The sequence below is a fragment of the Passer domesticus genome, chromosome 3 (genome assembly GCF_036417665.1).
Source record: "Passer domesticus isolate bPasDom1 chromosome 3, bPasDom1.hap1, whole genome shotgun sequence".
NCBI classification, from domain to species: Eukaryota; Metazoa; Chordata; class Aves; order Passeriformes; family Passeridae; genus Passer; species Passer domesticus.
The window spans coordinates 96,203,433-96,229,326 of record NC_087476.1 but is presented as its reverse complement, the minus strand read 5'-3'; the positions used below and the strand labels follow the sequence as shown (position 1 = coordinate 96,229,326).

Genomic DNA, 25,894 nt, shown 5'->3' with positions numbered 1-25,894 from the left:
AGAAGGGTTGAGGTTGCTCTCGAGATAGCTGAGTTCAAACCCCCTCCTCTGAGCAGGGTCAGCAGGAGCCTGTTGCCCAGGACTGCATCCTGGCACAGAGTGGCTCTTTCCATGGACAGAGATTCCATTATTTCTCTGGGCAACCTGAATATCTTACATTTCTACTTGTGCCCATTACCTCTTCTTTGGCTGCTGGGCAACACTGAGAAGGAACACCATGCCAAGCATGTCCTGCTGGCTGGACTGAGGTTTCCCTTTATGTGATGAGAGCACAGCACTGTTTTTCAGAAGTATTGATCTCTCTCAGCTGTTTCCAGAGCTGAGGCACTTCAGCAAAGAGTTCTGCCAGGGACCTGCTGCTTCCTTTCTCAGCTGGGTACACAAAAGTGGGCATTCACAATCCCTTGAAAAATAGAGGCAAAAATGCACCTTTACTTAACAGCTCTGCCACCACAACAGACCAGCAAGAGGCTGTGAAGTATCACATGCTATTATCATGGAAGCCACAAGTGCCTCAGGTGTAGAGGCACTGTCCCAGCTTGGCAAGGCTGGCCAGAGAAGAGTGGATTTTGTGCAATCTGTCAGAAAAGTGTGCTCTCAGTTTCTGCTGTTTATTTTACTGCAAGCTGACGTGGGCTCAAGAAGCAAAGGGATCATTCTCCTTTCAGATTCTCCAGGGGCACAATAGTAAGCCACAATAATGAGCTTAAGGTGTCAGGAAACCACCTCACTGAAGCATCACTGAAACCCAAGGGACTAGAGAACCATCACCAAGCACTGCTGGAAATAGCTGGTGTCCAGGGACAGACACCCAGAAAAAACCCAGTGAAAGAGCACAGGGCAGCATAAAGGAAGGTGATAAACAAGATGTGCTAAAGCATTGCAGCAGGATTAGACAGCTGGCAGGTCTGAAGGACAGGCACAGCCTGGGGAGAGCTTGTGGGGCACAGAAGGACATGGCTATATTGAAAACAATCCAGGCAGAAGCACATGAAAGCACATAAGAGATCAAGATTAATTGTGCAATCAGAAGTACTGGGTCACTGTGGGGCTGCTGGAAGACAGGACTGAAGAGCCCTGACAGAAGGTGTTTGAGAAGTCAGAAAAATACCACCCCCAGCTGTGCACCAGGCTCTAGTCAGCTCTACCTGCTCCTCCTCCTCTCAGATACCAAATTCATTTCCAGAGCAGTGATGGGCAAGGACATCCAACAGCATGCTTACCAACTGCAGCACTGCTGGGTACACAAAGGCAGCATTCCTGTTGCCTGCTGGGCAAGGTAAAAACCTTGAAAGGCTCCTGGTCTGTCATTTATCCCTCTTGCAAGGCTATAAAAGATGCTGCAGTGAAAAGAGCAGCTTCATCATGAAGGATATTTGTTTTCTTCCCCCTAATCTATTTTTGCCTGTGTATCACAAACATAGAGGATCATGTGGACTGAGGTACACCTGCTTTGGTGACAACATGCAAGGTCACAAATAAACAGAATCTTAGAATGTTTTTGGTTGTAGGAGACCTTCAAGTTCATCTAGTTCTAACGCCCCTGCCATGACAAGGACACCTTCTACTAGACCAAGTTGCTCAGAACCCCATCCAACCTGACCACAATTCTTCTTCCAGGGATGAGGCAGCCACAACTTCTCTGGGCAACCTGTTCCAGTTCATCCATCACCTTCACTGTAAAGAATCTCCTCACAAAATTTAATCTAAATCTACTGTCCTTCAGCTTAAAGCCATTCCCCCTTGTTCTGTTGCTACACACTCCTGTGAAAAGTCCCTCTCCAGCTCACTCACAGCCCCCTTTAGCTACTGGAAGGTGGTACAAGATCTCCTAGGAGCCTTATTTTCTCCAGGCAGAGCACCCCTGCTCTGTCAGCCTGTCTTTGTAGGGAAGGTGCGGCAGTCCTCTTAACAATTTCATAGCCCTCCTCTGGACTTGCTCCCACAGTTACAGGTCTCTCTTAGTTCAGGGACTCCAGAGCTGGATGTAGCACGCCAGGTGGGTCTCACCAGAGCAGAAGGGGAGAATCACCTCCCTCAACCTTCTTGTCCCACTTCTCTTTGATTCAGCCCAGGATACATCTCCCACACGACCATACAGCACTGACCAAACGAAATACAAGGTACCCATAGAGGAAGCAGGGGTGGCTGATGAGTCCAGGAATGTGCTGCTAAAGAAAACTCTCAGAGGTGCAGGTAACAAAATCTACAAGGACGAGCCTTGAGCATATCTGATAGGGATACAGGCTGCCAAGCATGGAGAGACTCAGGACACTGCAGCTTCATCCCAGCTAAAAAGCCACCCAAGCAATGTAGCTCCTACCTGTCATCACCCAGTCCCATATCCCATCTGGCTCTGCAAACACCAGCACACAATGCAGGTACAGTCCCTTTTCCCCAGCTACCTACCAGACCTCTCACCCCTACCAAGCACCACTTGGTGAGGGATCCAAATGACACCCCACCAGACAGCTATGCTGTATGAGCTCACAGCATGGGATGTAGACTTTGAGAGCAAGGAAGCTTTGAAACCATGGTCTCCAAAATGGAAAAGACAATGTATTATTAGCCTTGTCAGCATCTAACCTAAACTGCAACTACCTTCTATACTCCACACTAGCAACTTTTGTTATGCAGCTGATCAAGCCACAAGAAATCTCCAGAAATCATCTTCTGGACACAGATGCTCAGTGAGAATCACCACATTAGGTATATGTGGAAAGAAGAAGGAACTGCACCAGAAAAGGGCAACTTACACGAATTTTAATTACTCTAGTCTTCGCTCCACAATTCTTCTTGAGCAGCATCTTCTGAAAGAGAAGTAGAATCCAGAGATTAGTAGAAATAGCATGAATGAACAGAAAGAGGGATATTGTAAGGAGTCCCTTTTAATCAACACTGCATTAAAACAAGGTGGATGGATGTTTAAGTGGGATATGAAAGATTAAGAATTACCAAAGGTGGCCAGCAAGTAAATCAACCTAATCTGAGACTGTCTCACAGCCTCCACAGAGTCCTCTGGCCTAGGTTTTGAAAGAACATACAAGAAATTTCACAAGGAAAAAGACAGAACAACTGCCTGAAAGGAAATATCTTCTTAATTTCCATCAATTAGTGGTTAAACTTTGCCCTGAAGCAAGTGAATTTATCTTCCTTTACAAAGGAAAAAAAAGATGTATTTCATGTAAATGTGTATGTTCCCATTATTAAACAGATATTTTCCTTATGCTTCTTTATTTAGAATAAAAAAAAAACAAGGCAAAAGCACCTGCCTGCAGTTCTAAATCTCTTTGCCATACATTACAAGAGTCATAAAAGTTGTCATAACATGAACCACACAACTTAGCAAAGAGGATATACTTGAACCAACAATTATTCTGGGAAAATACAGAAATAAACAGGTGAGTTGAAGTTCTATCCCAGTTCTGAGGCAGTGTTTTGAAAGCTGGCAAGTAAATAAAATCATTCTTTCCCCTCAAAAAATTGTCACAGAACAACTCCCAAGTGGAAAAACAAATCTTCAAGAGAAGAGTTCTTTCATTAAAAAATACTTTAACTGCATTTTTCATACTGAAAAACCTGGTGAGGGAGGCACATCAGGAAGAATCTTCTCCACCAGCTTTTGAAAGAAATAAAAGATTTTCCTCACTTTTGTTTTCAACACTTCTCCAGTTGGAAAGCTGTGTGAAGTATGGGAAAACACTCCCCACAATCACATGCTTTTACAAAGCAACTGAAGTGTTTTTCAGATGAAGCTCTTAAAGGCTGCAGAAACACATCCCAACATTTTACCAATATGAGTGGTAAATAGTGAGACCTTTCTATTTTCTTTTTGTTTGTTATCCTTCTGCTTTCTCTAGCACAAAGCAAGATAAAAAGCAATACAGTACAGGGAAGCTTGGAAACTAAAAAAGCTAAAAAAATCCAAAATATACAAACAACATCCAAAAAAATTCAGAAGAAAAAACACCACCCCAAAACTGAAGTCAGTGCTTAAATGAAAGTATTTATTATTTTTCCAGTAGAAAGTACTGCTGGGAGGTGGGAAATAGTCCCATTCCTCCACCACTCTGTCACTCTACGTCCCATAAGCACGTCTTTGCAGTCCCAATCCACATTACTGCCCAAAACTTGGAGAGGGAGTTAGAGATCCACCCAGCATTTCTAAGCACATCAGCCTCTTTGATCTAAAATCCAGAACTTGGCACACACTCGTCCCATTTTGAAACTTTCACATGAATAGTTTGGGGCTCAAGGATAGTGTATTTTACCATCCAAGCATGCATGGGGGAAGAAGGGAAGTGCTGCAAGGATTTTGAGCTTTTTCTGTTAATCCTTTAGCAGGTGAATCCTATTGCTGTCTCCATTATTCAAGAGTAGCCATGCCTGACTGCTCTGATCCCAGGTTTGACCTCGCAGCACAGCTCCAAGGTTTCTAACCCAAAAGGAACCAACAGTTTTTTGCACAAACCAGTCAGGAGACAAAGGGAACTGCTGAACTGAACCAGCCCAGACCACAGCTGTCCAACTAAAAAAGTAATCCTGGGAATTCATATAAAATATTGCAGGACTCAGCTCCCAGCCAGGCTGCAAGGCACTAGGGTAAGGTTGGTATTTATTGTGAGGTCACTGCCTTTTTTAAGGCCCCCTTCCTTTTGAGAAGGAAGGAGACCTTGGTAGGACTGACAAAACCCAGGGTGCAAGGAAGGGCAAAGTAAGGAGCTGTGAGGTCTTGCAAAGTTTTGGTCTCCCCTTAAGTTTTTCTTCCAGGTGCTGTGAAATGTTGGCTGGTGGGATGAGGAAGGGTAGGCTAGATAGCTCAAGCCCACAGGTGAGATAAAATGTGCAAGACAAAGTCAGGTTGAGCAATGAAAATTAGAATAAGGACTCATGATTTTAAGCCCTGTCCTTTAGGGGAAGAATGCTTTTGGAGCAGAACACAACCCTGCTGCATCCCATATTGACTACAAGCTTTTTGACTTCGAGTGAGACCCTCAGCTTCCTGAGGCTACTGTAAAGCTGAGCTTTATAGTGGTACTTGGCTGAACACCCAGGATGAAGTGAGCTGTGACACAAATTTCTACATTGCCTCAGGAGCAGCACCTCTCCTGAAAGGGGAAAAACAGAGCTCTGCTGGCCAAGGAGCAAGTAAAACACCTTTCAGTACAGTCCAGTGGGATGAAATGACTAGCGTGGTCACACCCAGAGGTCCCCCAAGGACTTCATAATGGTGCAACAAAAGACATTATTTCCCAAGTAAAATCAGCAGAGGCAGCAAGATATCTATCCATCCTGGCCTTATATTAAAACATATAGGGAGGACCAACAGAGACAGAAACTACAAGATGACACTAAAGAGTGAATGAAAGGTTTGAGCTAGCCTGTAGGTAGATGGGACAACCAGACAGACTCTTCCAAGAGAAATTCAAGTGCTCAGCTGTATTCCAAGTCCTACTCTTCTGGTAGAAAACAGAAGTGCTCTTTTAGTGATGCTATTGTGATAAGCTTTAATTGTACGAGAATCTTACCTCTAGCTATGCTACTGCTACATTTGCAAAAGGTCTCATTGTGCAGCAAGAGCAAGACACCCTACACAATTTTTGGTCCTCTTGTGTTTCCTCTTAGTTCATCAAGAGGAACGCCAGGAACAAAGTAGAAAAATAAAAACATGACATCCCTGCATCCACAGACTGTGAAACTGGAGCATAAAACTCAGCATATGAAGCTCCCTGGAGCTCTCTTATTTCCACTTTGAATGCAGAGCAAGACCACTTCTGCTGCACTCTCACAGCTTCCAGATCCCACATCATAATAAAATCTGAAACAGAGAGCTGGAGAAAGAGAGCAAGCCAGCCACATTATCCTGCAGCTGAGAATGAATACATAGAAGGCAAGTTATCAAATGTTATTCTATTTAATCAAATTGCTTCCACATCACTTGCAGTCACACTCTTTCTGCACCCAGCACAGTAGAGCCACGCTTTAGAAAAAGTAAATCAAGCCATCTTTGAATGGTTTTCCATCCCTCAGTCTTCCCTTTTCTGGCCAAACCTGAGCGCAGACTTTCGGACAGGGAAGCTAAAATGCAGTGCTGCCTAGCAACAGCCAGGGACTTTCCACGGCAGCCTCTCCTCATCCTCCCTCTGGAGACCTCCACGTCACAAGCCAACCATGAGATGCAGCAACTCATTAACTCCTATTTACACAGACACAAGGCAGAGCTGAAATAACATTTATTTGGCTTGCAGTAGCCTAAAGCAGGGGAAACGGCCTATAAGAAAGGTGACATATTCAATTTAGTAACCCTGGGATCATTCCTAACTACTACACCAATGTGAAAGCGCAGTTTTATTTCCTCAAGCTATTGTCTGGGAGTTATGACAATGAGCAGACCAGAGATTTGTCAAAGGTCATGGAGGATATTAGTAGCAGAGCTGAGAATAAAACCATAGGAGATGGTTTCCAAAACTTTCTTCCACCTGCAGAAAATGGAATGGAAGAAAAAGAGGCAGTGTCCCTATTTCAATTAAAAAGTCCTTCCTGCTGGTCCCTGACAGAACTGCTAGCATCAGAGCTGAAAAAATACAGCTTGGAAACACTATTATTTGCATGAAGGGAAGTTTATTTTGCTATCTACTGTGACTTCTACTAAAAGGAGGAAATGGCCATGACTAAGGAAATGTTAAAGCCTTTTTGAGGACACAAGAGTTATGCCTCACTCTCAAAGCAAAGCTAAATTGAAACACTTCAGGGTTAATCCTCCAGAAAGCAGCAGAATCAGTTCAGCTCAAGAACCCGCCCACCAATCTCACCTCCTGCTCATAACCCAGAGACTCTGTCAGTCCTGAACCTAGACTCAAAAGAGAGTTACAGGGACTGGAAGGAACAGAATCACATATTCACCAAATAAAATGTCACAAACCCCTGATCTGCCACGTGTGTGGCTCTGCTGCACATCACTGCCACATCAAAATACACCCATTAGAGCAGAGATGAGCCACTAGTCCTGCTTCTCTTGGAGCACAGCTCTCCAGTCCAGCCTTGCTTCAGGAAATACCTCCAACTGATTAAGCAGCAGTGCTCCAAGTCCTCCAACACTGACTTAAGCAGTTCTGAACTAACCCAGAAGGAAATGGTGGATGCCTGCATTTGCTTATGCACAAAAACTACCACAGAGCTATTCTATACAAACTGCACCACCCAGATGACTGTAATATACATTAACAATCAAAATACAGGCATTCTTAATGCAAGATCACTCTAGGAATACTGATATCCCCAGGAAGAATGAATTTATGTCACACTGCTGCAACAGTTCAAAACTAAGTATTTAAAACTCTGTCAATGCACAGTTTAAAGACAGGCATCACAATTAATTTTCAAATGTTTAAGAGTTTGAACAAACTCTTAAACCAGCATACAATGCAAAATATTTTACAATAATAGATATTAATAAACACTTTTCATCTTACATCTGCTTTTTATATACACAATTCTGGTTTTAGAATAGTTTCATTTTCACTACCTCCACAAGACAGAACAACTCTTTTGTCCATTAGTTTGTGGGGGGCAGGGGTGTTAATTGCTATTATTTCTTTTATTATCTGGTCACAGTTCTAAACTTAGAGGCCTGTCCAGAGTTGGACGCAGTTTAACTACTACTGGTTTCCTCAGACTAGTTTAGCCTATTTCAAGCAAAAGAGCACAGGGACTCTCAGTTTCTCAATATAACCCATCATCTAATGACACACTTCATCAAATGCTACATACTGATATACAATCAGCCTGTTACAGGGATTTTGGAGGGATTTTCACTTGCTTAATGAAATAGATTTCAAAGTTAAAAAAAAAAAAAATCTGTATTCCTCAAAGATCAGACTTTCCAAAGAACATCAAGCAGACCAGAAGTCTGCCTTTTTTAGTTTTGCTAATGACCCTCCACAGGACAAGTGCACTTTAAAGGTATGGACATTCCTGTTTCTTGTTAACATCTTAAGGCTTTTGACAGGATACAAAGTTTAAACAGTCCAAATTTTCAGAAAAAGCCTCCATTACCCCTGTTTTACTTTTATGCTGCTAATTCTACCAGCCAGCTTCCCAGTTGTCCAGAGTCTTCCAGGAACAAGAAGGCAGACCAAGCTTGAAAGTCTAGCACAGAAACAAACAAACCCATGATGTTGCTTGCTGTGTTTGCTTAAAAAAAAAAAAAAAAAGAACTGAAAGAAGAAACAGTACAGTGCGAGGAGAAATTGCACTCAAAGCCACAGCAGAGGGCTGCTGAAAAGGGAAAAACCATGCCCAGTGATGCAACATGCACAGAGAAAATCTCTTCGCAGCAAGGCAGGGAGGCAGCTCCATGGCCCATTAGGCAGAGGGCTGAAGGGGCCTCAATAAGAAAGGTGAAGTGGATGCTGGTGCAGAGGCAATGCTTACATGTGAGCTCCAGCCCGACACCAATCCCATCACACCCAGTGAGCCAGCCAGGGAAGCACAGCCCTGTGGCCCTCCTTCCTGCCCTGGGAAGGCATTTCAGAGCAAAGAGCCTGCCCCATCTCATTTCCTAGCAGCCCTCAGCGCCAGGTTTGGGCCAGGAGGAACAGCTTTGCCCTGCTGCTGCAAGCCTGGTCTCTATCCCAGCGCTGCTGGGCAGGGAGAGCTGCAGAGGGTTAAGGCAGGGCAGGGTGCAGCTGCAGCATCTGCAGTGGGCAGATGAGGTCAGGGCGCTGCACAAAGTGGCCATTGTGCAGCACGCTGTGGCTGTAGGCCTCTGCTTGACCGGGCCCCACCTCCGTCCCACGGCACGGCACCGGGACGGCACCGGGGCCGCAGGCCCACGGCTGATCCCGGAGGGCACACGCCGGCAAACCAGCGGCAGCCTCCCTCCCGCTGCCCATGGAGAACAGCGATCCTGCAAGGCCCTCTCTGGAGCACAGGCCGAAATAAAGCAGGGGGACCGGCCACCCCCAAAGGCAGTGCTTACACAGGCCAGATGTGAAAGCCCAGCACAGCCCCAGTTCAGTAGCAAGGCTGAAGCTTTCAGTGTTTTCCCAACACAACAGCTCCGTGCACCTTCAGGCTTAATCACCACAGCCCCCAGCCCGCTGCTTTAGAGAAATCCTCCACCCAGGAGAGCAGTGCTTCATGTCCGCGTGGCAGGGCACAAGGGAGGAGGGCCATGGCTTCTGTCCTTTGGCCAACACAGAGATGAGTTTTCTGCAAGGAACAAAGCCAGGTCTACTGTTCCAATGAGTTTAGGAGAATAACAGTCAAAAAAAAAAAAAAATAAAAAGCTACTTTGTAGGTTGATTTTGGACTCGGTTTTTTTAATTCCTTGGCACTGAGAAGTGTTGCTAGGACATGGGCATCACCTCTTAGCCCTCTTAGCCCCCTTAGTTTTTACGGTGCAAAAACCGTACAGAAAAAACAGTGACAGGCTCCTCCTTACTGCTTTTAAGCTGAAGAAACTCCAGCTGACACCAACCCCCATCCAGGCTCAGGCTCCCAGGCAGACATGACTTAAACTGGCAGACAAACCAGAGGGCCAAGCTTTCCTAGCAGGCACCTGAGGGTACTCTGCATTTGCATCACCAGGAATGCCCTGTGCCAGGGGATCACCCACTGTCTGGGCCCAGGGGTACAAAGCCACTATCCAGTGCATCCATGTGCCAGACAGACACAAGCTCCCTGCCCAGCCCCTGAAGCAGCACAGCAACAGGAAGGCTATAGTTCAGGCATAGCTTTAAATTACAATTATCATTAGTCACAGTCTCCAGACTTCTCCATCAGAAGTTAAATGGCCTCACAGCATTTTAAAATACAGGCCAACTCAAATGGTTTGGCCAACAGTGCCCTCCTACAAAAACAAACGCCAGCATCCAAACACTAAGCTGTGGTGATAGTATGGAACATCCTGAAAAGCCTCTTAACTCTTCTGAAAGTCATTTCTAGTTAAATATTCTGTTGAATTAGTCATTCATGCTTTTTTTGCCACAATTATCCTCAGTCCATCTGAAGCCCTTTCTAAACATCAACATACCCGGTCTCTTAACATTGTCATAAAGAGCTCCCATCTCCACCTAGATAGGAGTCCCAGTTACCCAGGAAGCATCCTCTGCCAGCAAGGGCCAAAAATCCTCAGCCTCCATATAGTGCAAACACTGACAACTTAGTGTATCTGGACAAGGCAGCAGAGGAAATGCTGAGTATTAGGAGATCATTGAGAACAAATCCCAATTTTAAAAAAAGCCAGGCAAAGCCTTAAAAAAAAAAAAAAGATGTATTGCAAGGACTTGCACTCAGCAAACAGTAGACCACGAAAACCAAAACAAATGAATTCCTGTGGTCACCAAAATCCTTTCCAACAGGGTTATCATTAATCACCTCATTTTGTGCACTACTGGGAAGGGCTCAGCTATCACTGCTGAAGAGAAATGAGTGAGAGCCTACAGCAAATACAAACTGACAGAACAGCAAGTCAGTCTGACCAGTAACTGCTCTCTAAATAAGCACAGCCCAGTTGCACCACAGCTCCAGAAAGGCAATGTGCAAGTGACCACTGCAGAGTGGCACCAGGCTCCTGGCCTGGTCAACGCCTGCCACAGAAGTGAGCTGAAGTCTGGCCAGCAAGGTCTGCCACCTGACAGAACTTCTGAATTCCCCCTATTCCCAAGGCCCAGAGAACAGATTAAATTATTCAAATTACAGGCTGGTTTTTGAAGTTTTCCCTGCATATCACACTAGAGCCACAGCTAACATAAACACAGCTACCTAGTCACACAGTTGTGGTCTAAGCAAACAGACTGTCTGCCTGTCTGTAGGTGACTCTGCTTTTCTACTGCCTCTGTCTTCTTTGCGGCACACAGTTTCCAGATATACTCTGGATCTGTACAGAAACCCTGTCCCTTTAGGAACAGATAAAACGGGCTGTATTTGCCCTGGCACTTTTACCACTAGCCCTTTGATTGGAATTTGGGGATGGAGGAAGCGAACACACTCCACGGAGCATCTCTGGCGTAGCAGCAGCTTTCCCTGCTGGTCTGGCAGAGTCTTGAGTCTGCTGATCTGCAGGGTACATCAGATGGTTCATCTATTCACTCTATGCCAACCCCAAATCCCTCACTGAGTTTTCTTTGAGGCCTGGAAAAAACCCAAAGCTCCATTTGTGCAGGAAATAGACCTGACCGAAAACTCCAGCACCTGTGGAGTAACAAAAACGTAAAGAAAGGAGAGGATTCATTAATTCCCTATCACTCATCTGCACATGCCAAAGCTACCAAAGTTCAAATGTTGGGCTTGCCCCTCCTGCTCACTAGAGTCTGTGGAAGGAGGAGGGGTGCAAAGGGACTGGGGGGTCTAGTTTCACAGCTGGCAGGCATGGTAGCAGCTCCTGAGAAAAAGCTTACAAAGCTTTTAATTCAGTAAGGCCAACGTGACTGTTTCCTCCCTTCCTTCCTGGCCTTGGCTCCAAAGCTGTCCACAGGGAATGTCCAGTCTAGTCTAACATATCATCTGATGTCTTTATAGTTTATCTCACTTCTAACTGAGGCCTTGGCTCAGACATGACTCCACAGCCCTCTCTCCCCACAGACTTTTCAGACAGAGCTAAGCAGAAGGCACACTGCCTCCTGCAGCTTTGTCCCATTCCCCCCACCACTGCTGCTGCAGCACATGGGAGATGGCAGTGCTGGGGGCTTGTAACAAGCAGCCCCAGACTCTTCCACTCTTTGCTTTTTAAATGCTGTCCCCAAGTGCCCCAAGAAGGGGTTAAGACATCAGCACAAGTCAGGCAATACAGTAAACACAGTTCCCCTTTAAACAGGGAGATGCAGAGAGCTCTGAAAATCACAGCTGCACACCCTGGGAAAGAAGAAAAACTAAAATAACTGAAAGGTACCAACTCTTGTCAGCTGTGACATTACAGGGACATGGAGAGGAAGAGAATCCACAGATAGCTGCTCCAAACCCAGAGGACACAGGGATAAAAGTATGTGCCTTTACGCTATCCTTGGGTAGCTGAAAAAACTACAAGACATTCCAAATGCTCTGTGCATGCCACAGGGCCTCTTGCACACCAGCCACAAAGTGAACAGCCAAGTATATAGAACACCAGATTTCCAGAAGAAACTGCATGCTCAACACAGGTTTGCCACATGAAAGGAGAGATGTGTGTGTGGATGGCGAAAGGAAAAAACAGGCCAAAACAACAAACTCAGAATGGTTTCAATTCTAGACTTTTAAGCCAATTTCTTCCTGTTTTTGACACAACTAGAACGTTTTACATGTTCATATTAAGTATTTATGTTTAAAAGTAGAAATTCGTGGACTTAAATGCTTGTTTGTCAGTCCAAAACCCTGCCCTAAAGTTAGCACAAGGAACTTTTCAGGAGGTATAAAACCCACACAAAATCTACCTAATCCACCACAGAAAATATCCAGTAGAGATCAGTGGGTTTCCTGTAAGGAGACCCTGGACTATGTATGTTTTCATGATATTTTTAGCCAGAGGACTGATTTAGTGGAGCTTCTCAAAAATAGAGCAACATGAGATACACTCATTGCACTAAATGAAGAAAGGATTTGTCAGTGGCCTGGATCTTCACAATAGGAACCTCAAAAGGTGGCTCTGAATTGCCTCCCACGCTCTCCAGCTGAGTGCAAAGGACATTACCCTGTGGGAACCCTTGCCTTGGGTTCATCTGGTGCTGCTGGGAGCACTCACAAGTGGAACTTTAAGCAGAAAACACATAAGGTCACATCTTCAGATGAGAACTTGGATTCATGGACAGCAGGGAAACTTTGAAAAAGCCAAATGCAGACTGACTACATAAACAGCTTTGGAAAGCAAAAACATGCCTGTCTCACAGAACCAAACATCCCAAGCTATGGGGCTTGCTCAGCCTCTGAACACAGGGCAACAGAGTTCCTCCTCTTCTCCTTGCAAGACACACACATGTATCATGTCTGCACTGACCTGCAAAATATTTGAGCATATTCTCCTTTCACATGATCATGCCTGTTTGGGAAATCTTATGTGCTTGTACGAGCACATGAAAATAAACAAATACTAAATTAGAAACTGGGAGACCAGAAGATGATTAACAAGCCTGAGATACCATTTTTGCCTACAAATCTACATGGATAGCCAAGACATCCAAGTAGTGAGAGTAGTACAACACTAATCACCACAGAGAGAAATGATGACATAAGCCAACTGTTCCCACACTCCCCACCCAATCACCTACTTGTCCCCCTGCTCCTCTTCCCTACTGAACCTCACTTACACACTAGTGACAAGGGAACATGCTGAAGCAGCTAGGCAGCTAATAGGATAAAGGCCTCTTACTCCAGGGAGCTAATCCATTTATGCAGAACATAACTAATGACTGCACTTGGAGATTGCTCTCCCATGCCCACATGCAGCAGGGCCTGCCCACACGTGCCTCGCAGCACAACACTGCACAGCACACAGGGTCTTGCTCAGGTGGTGCCTGAGTGTTGAAACTCGGAACTTGTGATGGGGTTTGACCTGCCAACTGTGAAAGGGCTGGCCTAGGCCTGTACACATGTGAACAACTTGCAAATATTCCAGAGGAGCCAGTATCTCCCGCCTGGTGCACTGTCCTTCCTCTTAAGTAGGCACATGTCTCTCTTCAGTGCTGCTGATCAGCACTTGAGATTCTGATACCATTTTGCATCCTTTCATTCACATCCTCGCAGTGCACATGGCTTGAGATGGCGTAAGGCTGGTCCAGGGAACCATCTCAGGTGCAAGAAACAATAAAATCAATTCAGCAATCGGTGTTTCTCCCTGGACACTCCAGTGAGCTGAGTGAGCTTCAGCATCTCTACTTGCCCATGGGTACCAACACAGGATATTACTCCTGCAACTTGTGACATTACTCCTGCAACTTTTTGAAACTCCCCTATGTGAGGGTAGTGAGGCACCATCAGAGCCAGAAGCAGATCATTGCCCTTCTAAACAGGTGTTAGCAGAGCACAGCAACTCTCAGAGCTGTGCATGAATGAATATTTGTTGGAGAACTGCTGCCCTCAAGCATGCCACTCCATTGTCTGCATCAAGATCCACTTTCCAAATATTTAGAAATAAACCATCAACTCAATAGCTTGCAAGATCATATCAGAGCCTGCATAACACATGTCAGTATTCATAACACATGCATCAGCTTTAATGCACAAATCATATCAGTTTTTCCTTCTTTCAGCTCAGGATTTCAGCCCATCTCACACTTACAAAACAGTCATGCCCTAGGACCAAGAGTGCTCCTTCACTCACCACACTGCAGAAGGACAAAAGTACAGATTAACACATTCAAAAGTGACCAGAATATCTGAAGGCCAAGTTCATGAGGATCCTCTGTAGAGAGAAAGGTTGAGTAACAAAAGCAAAAGTTTACATCCAATTATATTAATAGTTTTGAGGGTGTTTGAATGATTTGGATGCTTGCATCTGGAAAGCAAATGAACCAGTGCCTCAGGTCAGTACAGTTTTATACAGTGGACTGAGCAACACAGACAAGTCTCACAGTTGCAGCAGTAGTTACAGCTGTTTTCTACCTCTAACCCTACCAGCAGCCCCATCATGAGATAGCAATCTGGCTTTTTTCAGCTTCTTGTGGTTATACCATTCATTCAGCCCTACTGCTTAGCACAACTGCCCACAGTAAAAGTCTGCAAAATGCAAACAGGACAAACCAGCACAGCAAAAATGCCTTTCACACTTCTTGTAGCAGTCAGGCTTGAATAGAACATTGGTGTACCATGAAAGAAAAGAGATAAGAACGCTAGAATAGTTGTACTATAAGTCTTTCTGCTTAGAAAATATTTTCCAAGAGCACCACTTTCATAATTGCACTCATTCCGCTAACACTAATTTAAAACTAATATGGTTGGTTATGTTATCAGAGGAAAACAAGAAATTATATTAAGTTGAAAATTAGTTAAGAGCTTGACTGGATAACGCATCAAATTCAGTACTACAATGAAAACAAACATAACATGAACTCACTGTGCTATTTCCACCAGAGCTCTGAACAAAGCACTGCAACTTAAAGACTCCCTTTAAAGAATGATCAATATACAGTCTTATCATCCAGTCAGGTACACCATGTTCTTGTGTGAGGTCTGTCCGTCTTTCTGTCACATACAGCAAACAGTAGCTGTAACAAACTTTCCTGAAAAAAACTCAGGGCATTCCCTGGCCTATGGTGGTTCTCCCAGCTGCAAATCACTTCACCTGAAACATAAGGAACAGGTTTACAGAAGTGAGAAAAATCAGACATCTGACTAGCTCTATTTTAAAGATTTTTCTACCCGTATTAGGAATTACACAGATCAACTAGATTTTAAATTTGGAAAATGATTTTTTTAAAAACTGTTTCTTGTTTCTTAACCATAACATGCCCACATACCATCATGGCAGAGCCTATAAGATTGTTTCAGAGCCTCTGAAGTCACAGGCAAGAGAGGGAGCTTCTAAAGCCTCCATAGGTAGACAATTTTTATTTTCTTTATGCTGTCAAAAAGAGCATGCTTACAATAAGATTGCAAAGTAACTTGCAAAGCATTTTAGGGTTTTATCCTTTATACAGCTGATCAACCTGATTTTTTCATAATCAAACATGTGAATGTGAAATTATAGCTTGCAAGCATATGCCAGGATTTTAAAACAAGCATGTTTTTGAATTAAAAATACATACATAGCCTTTCCTAGTATAGACATGACCACAGACTTCATTTACATTAAGTTCCTAACACTCTAGACAAAGCTCAGTTTTACAAATTCATTCCTATGAAAACTGCTTTGCATAAGCAGTTAAAGTCCAGCAGGAAACCAAAAAGGTTGTTAGCAATGAGGAAAATCAGCAAGTTTCAGAGGGTTTCTCTTAAGTGTCTTCATTTGTGCTTCATTTTCAATTTACCTGTGGCCCCCAGGACACCTATGTTTTTGAAATCTTCAATTTAGAAAAAGTGTTGTTCTTTTTTTTTTTTTTTTTTTTGCTTAAAGAGAGAGGGTTTGTCTCTCCCTTACTGGTCAGCATTTCTTCAAAATAAATTGCAGCTCAACGAGAAGTGTATCTGGGCTCACAGCTCTGGAAAAAGGCAGGGAGTTTTACAAGGCAATCTGCTCTGGTTTAACTCAGTCTCCATCTACATGAGAAGTAGATGCCTCTATTGAGTGCCTCCCCCTGTGAGATGAGCTGTGGACCAATGCCCAAAACTCCCATTGACATCAACAGGCTGAAAGAAAGCGCGAGCAGAGCCCAGCAGTGCGGTTCTCATGTGAGCCAACAATGGAGAGGTTATTCAGAGCTAAGGCAGAAAATCAGAGCTAAACCCCAGCCCACGCCAAGGACAGCTGTGTTGTTGACAGCCAGGCTGGCTATTCTACCACTCCAAAGCTTGTCTCAAATACAGCATTTCCTAGAGTGTTTACTCTAGTCACGGGCTGGGCCTTAAAAGCTCAGCCAGCTTCTGCCTATTGAGCAGTAATGGCCGCTGCGTTTTCCAGACTCAGACATGCTCTGGACAAGCTGCTTGCTCTCCATGTGTGGTGACAAACTGGAGCACAAACACCCAATATTAATAGTTAATCAGCACCATCACATGACTGCTCTGTTCCTGCTGTTACCACTCATACTAGCACCCCCCTCCTCCCTTCTCACTCATGGGCAGCGCCCCATGGGAGACAATGGGTGCAAAGCACACCCGGGTCACCTCTCAGACACCAGTGCCATGCCATGATGGGCAAGGAAGGTGTTCTGGCTCACAGATACAGAGCTAAGCAATGCCAGGGGAAAACTAAGGAAAACCAAGCTCTTGTTCTCTATTCCTTGCTACCATCTCTTCTGTATAGTGCTTTGAACAACTAACTCTATAAGCATCTGAATTCTAAGCAACAGCAGCCCGTCATCTTGTGACTGCTGAATTCTAAGGGAATTCAACACTTAGTGGAGGTAAAATAGGAACAAAGAAAAAAAAAAAAGCCTAATCTATCTCTACTGCTTATTTCAGTTTCTATACAACAAAGTCAGAAAATCAAGCAGAAAACTGCCACCACCATCAGATGCCCTCTGGACTATATGAGGAATAACCAGACTGGTTCTAAATAGCCATTCACCCTCTCCAGTTTCCTTAAGGCACTTCACTGGCCCTCCAAAGAACCAAACTAAGGCTCTCTCCTTTTCAGAGGTCACTACCACAACCAAAAGATGCAACTTATTACGCCTGCAGAGCGATCCATTCAGCTGCAGACCAAATACAACTTGGGCAGTGACAGCATATGGTGGAGCCGCCTGCACACTCCTTCTCTCCCCAGGCAAGGATGAGATATTTGTATCACAGTGAGCCACATGCTGAGGGAGGAGTGGGCAGGGAGAGGTATCTGGCCAACTCAACAGCCACACTGGGACACAACCCAGGCAGCCCCTCTAGTCCAGACACAGCAAGGCTGGGGGAGGTGAGGACAATGCAGCGCTACTGCAGAAGAGGAGAGCACTGCAGAGAAAGTCCTGACCTTCACTTCCAAGCAGCATCTCCAAGCTGGTGTTTTTGAAAAATATACACAGGTCGCAGCAAAACTTTTTAATCTGTCAGGCTCTTGAGATTACTTGGGCTGAACTCGGGGACTGGGAAACAACATGTCAATATTATCCTCCTACACAGGACTGTGTCAAAACAAGAAAGAAAATATCCTTCAGAAAACCTTATTTGAAAAGGACCAAAAGTCAACACACAAGAGACAGAAGAGTGATATGCAGGATGGCCACCCTTGGGGATCCAATCCAGCACCCACTCTGTGACTGCTGCTGACTCCACATCCAATCACATTTTAACCAGTTGTGTTGTTGCTGCACTTAGGAGCTCTCAGTTTTGCTGAGTGATGTTTCCTGTGGCCAGCTGGCAGCTCACCATAACACACAGCCAGCAGATATGGGAGACTGCGCTCTTCCTTCTATTAGTTCTGTAGGAATTATTATATATGTGGTGCTTTGAGAGCAAAATGCTAGAGGTCAAAACCCCAGCCTCGTCCATTCACATGCAGAACTTCTGGCAGATGTTTTCAATGGAAATGCTTTACCTCCTTCCCAGTTTGCTCCTCCCAGGCCTACCTAACCATCAGAGTCAGACCAGGAATTCAAGGCCTACACAGCATCACCAGCACCACTCAGGACTTCTCCCCAAGTCACATCCCAAGGCCACATGCCAGTGGTGCCCATATGCCCATTTGATCTCCTTTCTTTGGACTGCAGCCAAAGACTCAGCTCTAGTCTAATACCTTCTTACCAGGCTTTAGAGCTTTGAGGAAAAAAAAGAAAGACAGCAGGGTGGTTGGGAAGGTAGCCAGCAAGCCTGCCAATCTAAATGATAAGCCCTTGGCTTGAACTTCAGGCTCATAATTTTCTGCCACTGGTGCCAGGTGCTATTATTGTCCCTTTGGGAATCTTAATACAACAAAAATAATCTCTCTAGCTCTGTCTCTGCCTTCCTATTCCACAGATCTCTGCTGCTTCTCAAACTTCGGCCACATCAAATTTCCTTTTCTCATCTTCCTTTTGCTCAACCAAACTCTCTGGTGTTATCCAAATGACCCTGACCAACCAACCAACCTAATTCCTGCTCTTTCATGATTCGCAGTAGCACCTCAAGGAACCACATTTCAGATGTCTCAGCATGTGTTCTAGCTATTGGCTCACCCTCCCTTGGTAGTCCAGATGGATATATTCACCAGCACACAAGCTTCCAGGAAAAGACAGCAAAATTACACAGCCACATACCCCAGGAAAAAGAGACCGGTAAGTACTTCCAGACAGCAGGTCATTTGTCCATCTCCCTCTTGAACTGCTGTCCCTTTGCACATGTTACAAAAACAGAACAAAATTGCACTGAGACAAAACAAGGAAGGAAGACACCAAGGGAGAAGAACAGAAGCATTTGGCTCTAGGAATGGACTACACATTCTGTGCCAGGGCTCATACAACAGTGGAAGAGGTGCAAAGAGAGGTGTGTGCTCAGAATGAAAATCTGCTAGCAGCACACCTGAAAGGTGAACACAGTATCAACAGATGCCATGGGGCAAGGCAGAACTGGAGTGGACTTAATTTAATTTTGTATTTCAACAATGCACAGAGAATACAGATCCTCATGGAGAAGCTGTTGACATACAGGCCATGTAACTTCCAGAGGGCCTTTGCAACCTCAACCATTCTGTGAGAATGCTCTAATCTCTGGTACCCCGGTTGATACCCAGAGTTTAGGAATAGGACTAGGTTATCCTGCCTGCCTTGCCTTTGACATTTACAAGCTGGCAGTAAGATGAACCCTACTGTCAGTGAAAAGACAACATAGTCAATTTACTTGTCTCTTCCAGGAGGAAATCATTATGCTTTTTAAGAAGCAGCTAGGCCAAGTTGTACATGGGTTACTCCTCTCTTACATTCTGATTCATTCAGCTGCACACAGGCACTTCCTAATGTTTTTGCATTAATTAGATAAACATCCAGGGAACGTTTATGAGACACAGAGACAGAGGTGTCTGCTGCATGGCAGAGTCATAATCACCTCCTTGGGGCTAGGTGGAGTTCCTCATGATTTCCCCTGCTATTGAGTCTCTCGCCACCTCCCAGACAGCACGTTTTTCTCCTCACCACTGTCAGACTATCAATGTCTGATGTCAGCAAACTGAACATCAGCTAGCCAGCACTGAGCCAGTCTTTACAACACAGATCAAACCACAGGAGAACACCTCCCCAGCTCTTCCAAAGATGCAAAGAACAAGACACCTGTACCATGCCCATCTCCCACTCATATGGTACATGTCTAGAGTCCCAGAGCCTCCTATCATGGAACTTCATCCTCATAGGCAAGCGGACCAGATAATGTCATCAATCATGTTCAGCCCCAAATTTCCTCATGCTAGGACTGCCTTGCAGCAGCCACACATAGCATTTTTTTTCTGGCCACTTCAGTGCCAAACACTGTCAGGGTTGAGACCAGCACTTCTGTGCTGGAAGAACAGCTGCTGCAGCATATTTCTGGGGGTGAAAAATTAAAGCACAATTGCAGGAGGTTATCAGAAGCAGAATTTCTCATTCTGTACTGATGCAACCAGTTCCTGCAACATTCTTTACTATGTTGCTTTAACAAGCCCACAGACAAAGCACTGCTATGGCCCAACTTCCCACACCTGGGAGACAAATTCTGGTACTGGGCCCCTTAAGAACTGGTGTAAGCCACTATGCCCAGCACAGGCCCCTGAACTCCACTCAGGTGCTCTGGAGAGTGAGGCCCAGGGCAGAGACTGTGGTCAAACTACCACCAGCACCAGCAGTAGATTTTCTGGCACCCTCTCGCCACAGAGAGAAGCTCAGATGGGCAAACAGATGGTAACAATTCTGAGAAGGCCTGGATTCCAGTGGGAGGCCAAGAGGTGAAAAGGACTCACAAGCTCACATGTGGAAGCTATCTGGAAGCTATTTGTCAAGACCTGGAGAGACAGGCAGGGGCAAAACCCAGCTGTGCTAAGGATATGGAAATGTCACCCTGGAGCCATTAGCAGCCCAAAGCCCAGACCCCAGTGCACCAGGGTCACACACTGGGTCTTTGGTCACGTGTGGCGAGTGGTGCTCTGCAGCCTCAGTGCAACCAGTATTGACTCTGAGGGCATTTTCATGCTGATCACACCACCAATGCTCAGTCCAACCAAAATGCCAGTAGTGAAACATACAGCAGAAGGAAGATGGCCTTGATATTACACAGCTAAACCCAAATTAGGAGTCTCATCAGGCACTTTATCCAGGCCATTCCAGTGTCAAGTCAAGATGAAGATCCACTCCTATGTCTTGCACTGAAACTTGTCACCCACCAAAGGGGGTGCAAACACTACAATGAACAATCCAAATGTTAGCCTAGGATGCATTTTTCTCTTCTCAGATAGCCTTTTTCATGCTAGCATCATATTGCATTTCAAATAATGCACTAAGACTCCAAAAGAAAATGGTATCAGCACTCTGTAGAGGAAGCCAAATAAAGAGCAGCTGAGATCACTTGGCTTGTTCAGCCTGAAGAAGAGGAGACTGAAAGGACACCTCACTGCAGTCTAGAACTTCCTGATGAGGGGAAGCAGAGGGGCAGGCACTGCTCACTTCTGCATGGTGACAAGTGACAGAACGCAAGGAAATGGCCTGAAACTGTGTCAGGGGAAGTTTGGGTTGGATGTAAGAAAAAGTTCTTCACCCACAGGGTAGCTCGGCACTGTAAGAGGCTCCCCAGGTTAGTGGCCACGGCACCAACCCTGCCAAGGTTCAAAAAACATTTGGACAACGCTCTCAGGCACATGGTGTGATTCTTGGTGCTGTCCTGTGCAGGGCCAGGATTTGAACTTATTTTTTGTTTCCAACTCAAGATATTCTATGAATTTCTGATTCTGTCTGTACAAGCAGGCAAACCACAGCAGAAAGCTCTGAGCAAGACATGAAACCTATCTAATCACTTTGCAGCGTACCTGGAAATACACCCATGTACCCATCCTCTTTGCCTTGTACTTCAAAATTCTGCTTTCCATATCAGGCACCTACCCACACAAAGAATTTGGACTGCTTGTTGTGCTACCCCAAAGCTGTTTTCCCTCCAAGAGATCTCTCTCCCTGCAAATGCTGCACTCTGACTTCACAAGCTTCTTTAAGAAGATTTCAAAGGTGCTCCTGGCAGTCCCACTGAATAGCACAGGAGGATCCTTTACTTCCTCTCTGTTTACACAACATGCCAAGACCAATTAGTCCCCTGGGAATGAGCTCAGCAGCTCCAAGAAGTCTTTGTGACACCCCAGACTTCCTTATGCCTCAGGTGAACCTGGTGCCTTCACCTCGAACCCAAGGATATGCCTGCTCTCCCTGACCTTGTGCTCTCAGCATTGGCAAAAAAACCAGATATGCTAAAGTGCTAGCAGCCATGCAGGGTGGCAGCAGGCTTCATTAAATAGCAAGTGGTTGGCAGCAGGGCCTGCATGCAATGATGTGTCTGTCCAGGAACCATGATCAAGGGGTGCTGGGAGAGGGCATTCACTGCAGCAAAGCGAGTGTCTGCACAAGCCAGGGCATTTCTGCCCAATTAAGGGAAAGAATAGAAGTCTTCTGAGCTAATTTTCTACTCCTTTGGACAAGTAGAAGAAAAGCATGCATTGAAATATTGTCACTTGGCCTCAACAGGGAGACACTGGGTGGCCAGCTGACCAGCCAGGGTGGGAAATACATCTGCCAACAGTCCGAACTCATGTCTGGGACATAGAAAGGCTGAATTACCATACCTTGTGAAGCTGGAAAGGCATAGTCTGGCATCTAACCAAAACAGGGCTTTTCAAACCTGCTCCTGATACAGCCTTCCCTGCTGCAGGAGGCTGAACTGAAAGGCATGGATGATGAAGATTTCCATTTATTCACAGGCCAAGAAAGGACAGCAACTCTCTAACTTCTTTAAAGCACTCTGACTGCCCCCAACCCACTTGTCTCCCAAATTTGGTCCCCTTTTTTATCAAAAGGCACCAAATCACTGGAATACAGGGAGGCATTTGGACACCACTTGCAACTGACCCATGGGAAGAAGCAGAATCTTCTTAAACATCCCAACACAGAGCCATTCTACACCACAACCTTCTGGACCAACATTCCATCGCCATCCAACATAAACAGAATTTGATGCAAAGCACTTGGCATCTCTTCATCCACCCTTGAGTTACCCATACTGCATCACACCCCCAAAGTGTCTTCTTATCTCACAGCACATTTGCTTCAGGCACAAATTCATCCTGCCTGATACTCTTTGTCATCTGTCAGCTGCACAGAGCTGCAGGGATGGGAAGTAAGGCTCAGGGATAAGAGTGAAAGCCACATCTGCTGCTCAAAAAAAAAAGGTCTAGCTGATAAACTTTTCAGCTGTGTTCTCATAGGCAAGCATATGATAGGAAGGATAAGAATCACAAAGCAAGAAAAGCTTGATGTTTGGAGCCCAGATGAAGCCTTCAAGTAACCTATTTAACTTTAACATTCCTCATATGCATCATTTACCTGACTAGGAAACACATGATGCCACACACCACCCAGGCAGTTAAGAGCCATTTTTGTTGGAAAATGAAAACAGACTAAAATACAAACACCCTGGTCCCATTTTATAAGTGGGGAAAGGGGGGCCCTGAATGATTTCCATAGGAGAAATAAGTGCAGGTAGCAAGCAAAGACTCATCATAAAGCTTCAAGATGTTACTGGCCAAACGTTAACCAATTCAAACTACAAAAATAATACAAATGACCACATAAAATATTCAGGCTGCATCTCACTGTGCATGTGTGTGCCACATCATGTTGTGCCCTCAGTACACTTTCTGTCAAATTAAAATTAAATCCACCAGCTGACTATCCTTTCTTTATAACATGGATTCCACAACCATGGAATGTTAATGACATCACAGTAAAAATGTTATTTTAAAAACACACTGCCATCTCCACTCCAGGTTTTCAACTTCTTTTGCAAAAATCTTTGCCACAATTAATCCAGAAGTGTAGAGAGCAAATGGACAAGGAAGCCAACAATTCTTACAAGGTTTCCCCAGAAAAAAAAAAAGAACCAACAATTTGGAAAGCTCATTTAAATTAGCCCCTAACCTTTACCAATACACTTCTCAAGACAGTGCTGAAAGATGCTTAAGGGAGAGCAGGCAGATGCTATGTCTGGCATCCAAATCAGAGAAATCACCTGGGCCAAAAGAAACATTTTCCCATTTACTTATGTGCACTCTGAAAAAATAGAGACTGGGCACAGGCTTAGCAGCTTTCTTCTTCTCTCATAAGGATGTGAGACTAATTAAAGTCTGTCAGTATCAGTAGAAGATTTGGGTGATGTGAAATGCAAGACTGGGCCTTTTGAATGTTCTGTGAGCAGAAACTTGGCTAGAAGGTTGAAAAGGGGGTAAGGAAAACCGTACTGAAAGCACAAGTCTCTGCATTATGTATTCATGGGATGTATGCTGCCAGCAGGACTGAGAAAAACCAACAATGTAATAGGGAAATAGAAATCTCACTTTTAGGGTTCTTAGCAAATAAATGCATATTCCTTTCTTTTACTGGGTCCATCTTGTAGGCTTAAAGGAATTGTTGCAAGCAAGGTTAAAACTAGTACGTCCAACAAACCAGAGGCAGTGAAATTCTTTCCTAATGAGAGGAAATTCAGAACTGAAAATAATTGTTTTTAACTTACTGCAATGTACCAGGGCCAGCAGATGTCTGCAGATATCCTTTTAAACTGACACTACACCAGTGCAAATAGAAAAATAATGAAGAGACATGAAATACTAACTCTACAGCAAGGCCTTTTGAAAGAGAGGCGCCAGATGGGAACTGCACAGGGCAGCCTGCCCCATTTCCCAGGCTGCAGAAACAAGGCAAACTTCTAGCATTTCCATGCCTTAGTCCCAGGCCAAATTAAAGTCCTGCAAAATCAAGAGCAACGGCATCTACAGCAAACTGTAAGCAGTTTGCCAAGTGTTAAGAAGGTAAAAAAGCACTCTTTTACATTACTATAGAACTCCTAGGAGCCATGAAGAGATCTAGGCCCAAGGAGATCAACAAGTGTGGAAATTCCTATCATCAGTACGTTGACAACCACTTTCACCAAAGGATCTTTTTATACATGCTAAGCAATTAATTTATTTTGGAGTAAGTGACATAGGTCAGATCATGGAAGCAGTGATAACTTGATGAAAGAAAATGCCAGTGATTTTGTTTCTGTGCCATGCAATGAACTGGACAGTACAAGTGCTGCCTTCCTCCTGGGATAGCAAGAGAACAGCCCAAGTGTAGCAGGAGCCACCCAAGAAGCAGTGCCTTTACCTCTCAGGAAGGCTATCTACACTTACCCCAATTTATCCTAGACACACAGCAGAAGTACCCTGAAGGTGTGCCCCTGAAGGCAAGACCACAAGAAGCAGCCCTATGGATTTACTGATCCTCGCCTCAATAACCCTTTTCTGTCTTTGCTTACCACGCCTTTTTCTCAAGCAATGCTGCTTTCCTCACGTGAAGTCCTGCCTTACCTGCTGCATTTTTTCCAGGTCAAGGCTGGGCCTGCTGACCTTATCCCCATATCCCTGTCGATGTCTCTTACAAGGCATGACTTGCTCAAGGCCTGCCCCAACGCTTGTGAAGATTAAAGATCCGGAGGCCGGGCTGCGCACCAGGGGCTGGAGTCTCTTGGGGGGGGAGGCACTGAACAGCACGGGGCTCGGGCTGGCCTGGAGGCCATCGCCCTGCTCTGCCACGGGCCGGAAGGACATGGCGCACAAGTTCTTCACTTCTTCGTCACTGGAGGAGGTGTTGTTGCCGTCGCTGCAGCAGGTGAGCCGGCTGACCTGGGACCACTTCCGCTTCTCCGCGGCAAACTCTCGGTTGATGCGCTCCAGCTCCTCTTCCGAGCTGTGGCGGTCAAGGCTGGCATGGAAGAGGGCCCGAACCTTGCAGCATTGGCTCTCCTGGTTCTGGAGCTGGTTGGTAGCCAGAGGAGTCAGGGTACAATTCCGTCTTCTCTCTAGAGGGAGGAGGAGATTGAGAAGTGGCAGAGCAGATCTGTATCCCACAACCTATATAAAATGGGCATGTTTTCTCCTGACCTGCTGTTTTCATCTCCTCCCAAGTAAACTTCTGAGCTGTCACCCCACCTTCTCTTCCCCAGATGAAACACGCCCCCAGCTGAATGCTTCCTTTTGCAAGTTTCCAGACCAGACTGCTAAATGCCATCCCCTTTCAAACCATCACCTGGAAGTCCAGCTCCAGAGAAAGAACACAGATCTGTCACCCACCTCACCTCCTCAAGGTGGAGACAAGCATACAAA

At 45.2% G+C, this 25,894-nt stretch overlaps 1 protein-coding gene across 6 annotated transcripts in view; it reads right to left on the bottom strand.

Moving 5' to 3' along the window:
- Positions 1–25,894, bottom strand: part of LOC135297212 (uncharacterized) — a 60,017-nt gene that overhangs the window by 14,072 nt on the left and 20,051 nt on the right. For 3 of the 6 annotated variants that reach the window (XR_010359255.1, XM_064414509.1, XM_064414508.1), the window contains exons 3-4: positions 25,100–25,590; positions 2,757–2,810 (exon numbers count right to left, since the gene is read on the bottom strand). Coding sequence is in view for 5 of the 6 variants with exons in the window: in XM_064414509.1 (XP_064270579.1) it covers positions 2,757–2,810; positions 25,100–25,590 (545 nt within the window). In the remaining variant the exon portion in view is untranslated. The remainder of the gene's footprint in view (positions 1–2,756; positions 2,811–25,099; positions 25,591–25,894) is intronic. The other 3 variants (XM_064414513.1, XM_064414511.1, XM_064414510.1) reach the window with 2 other exon arrangements.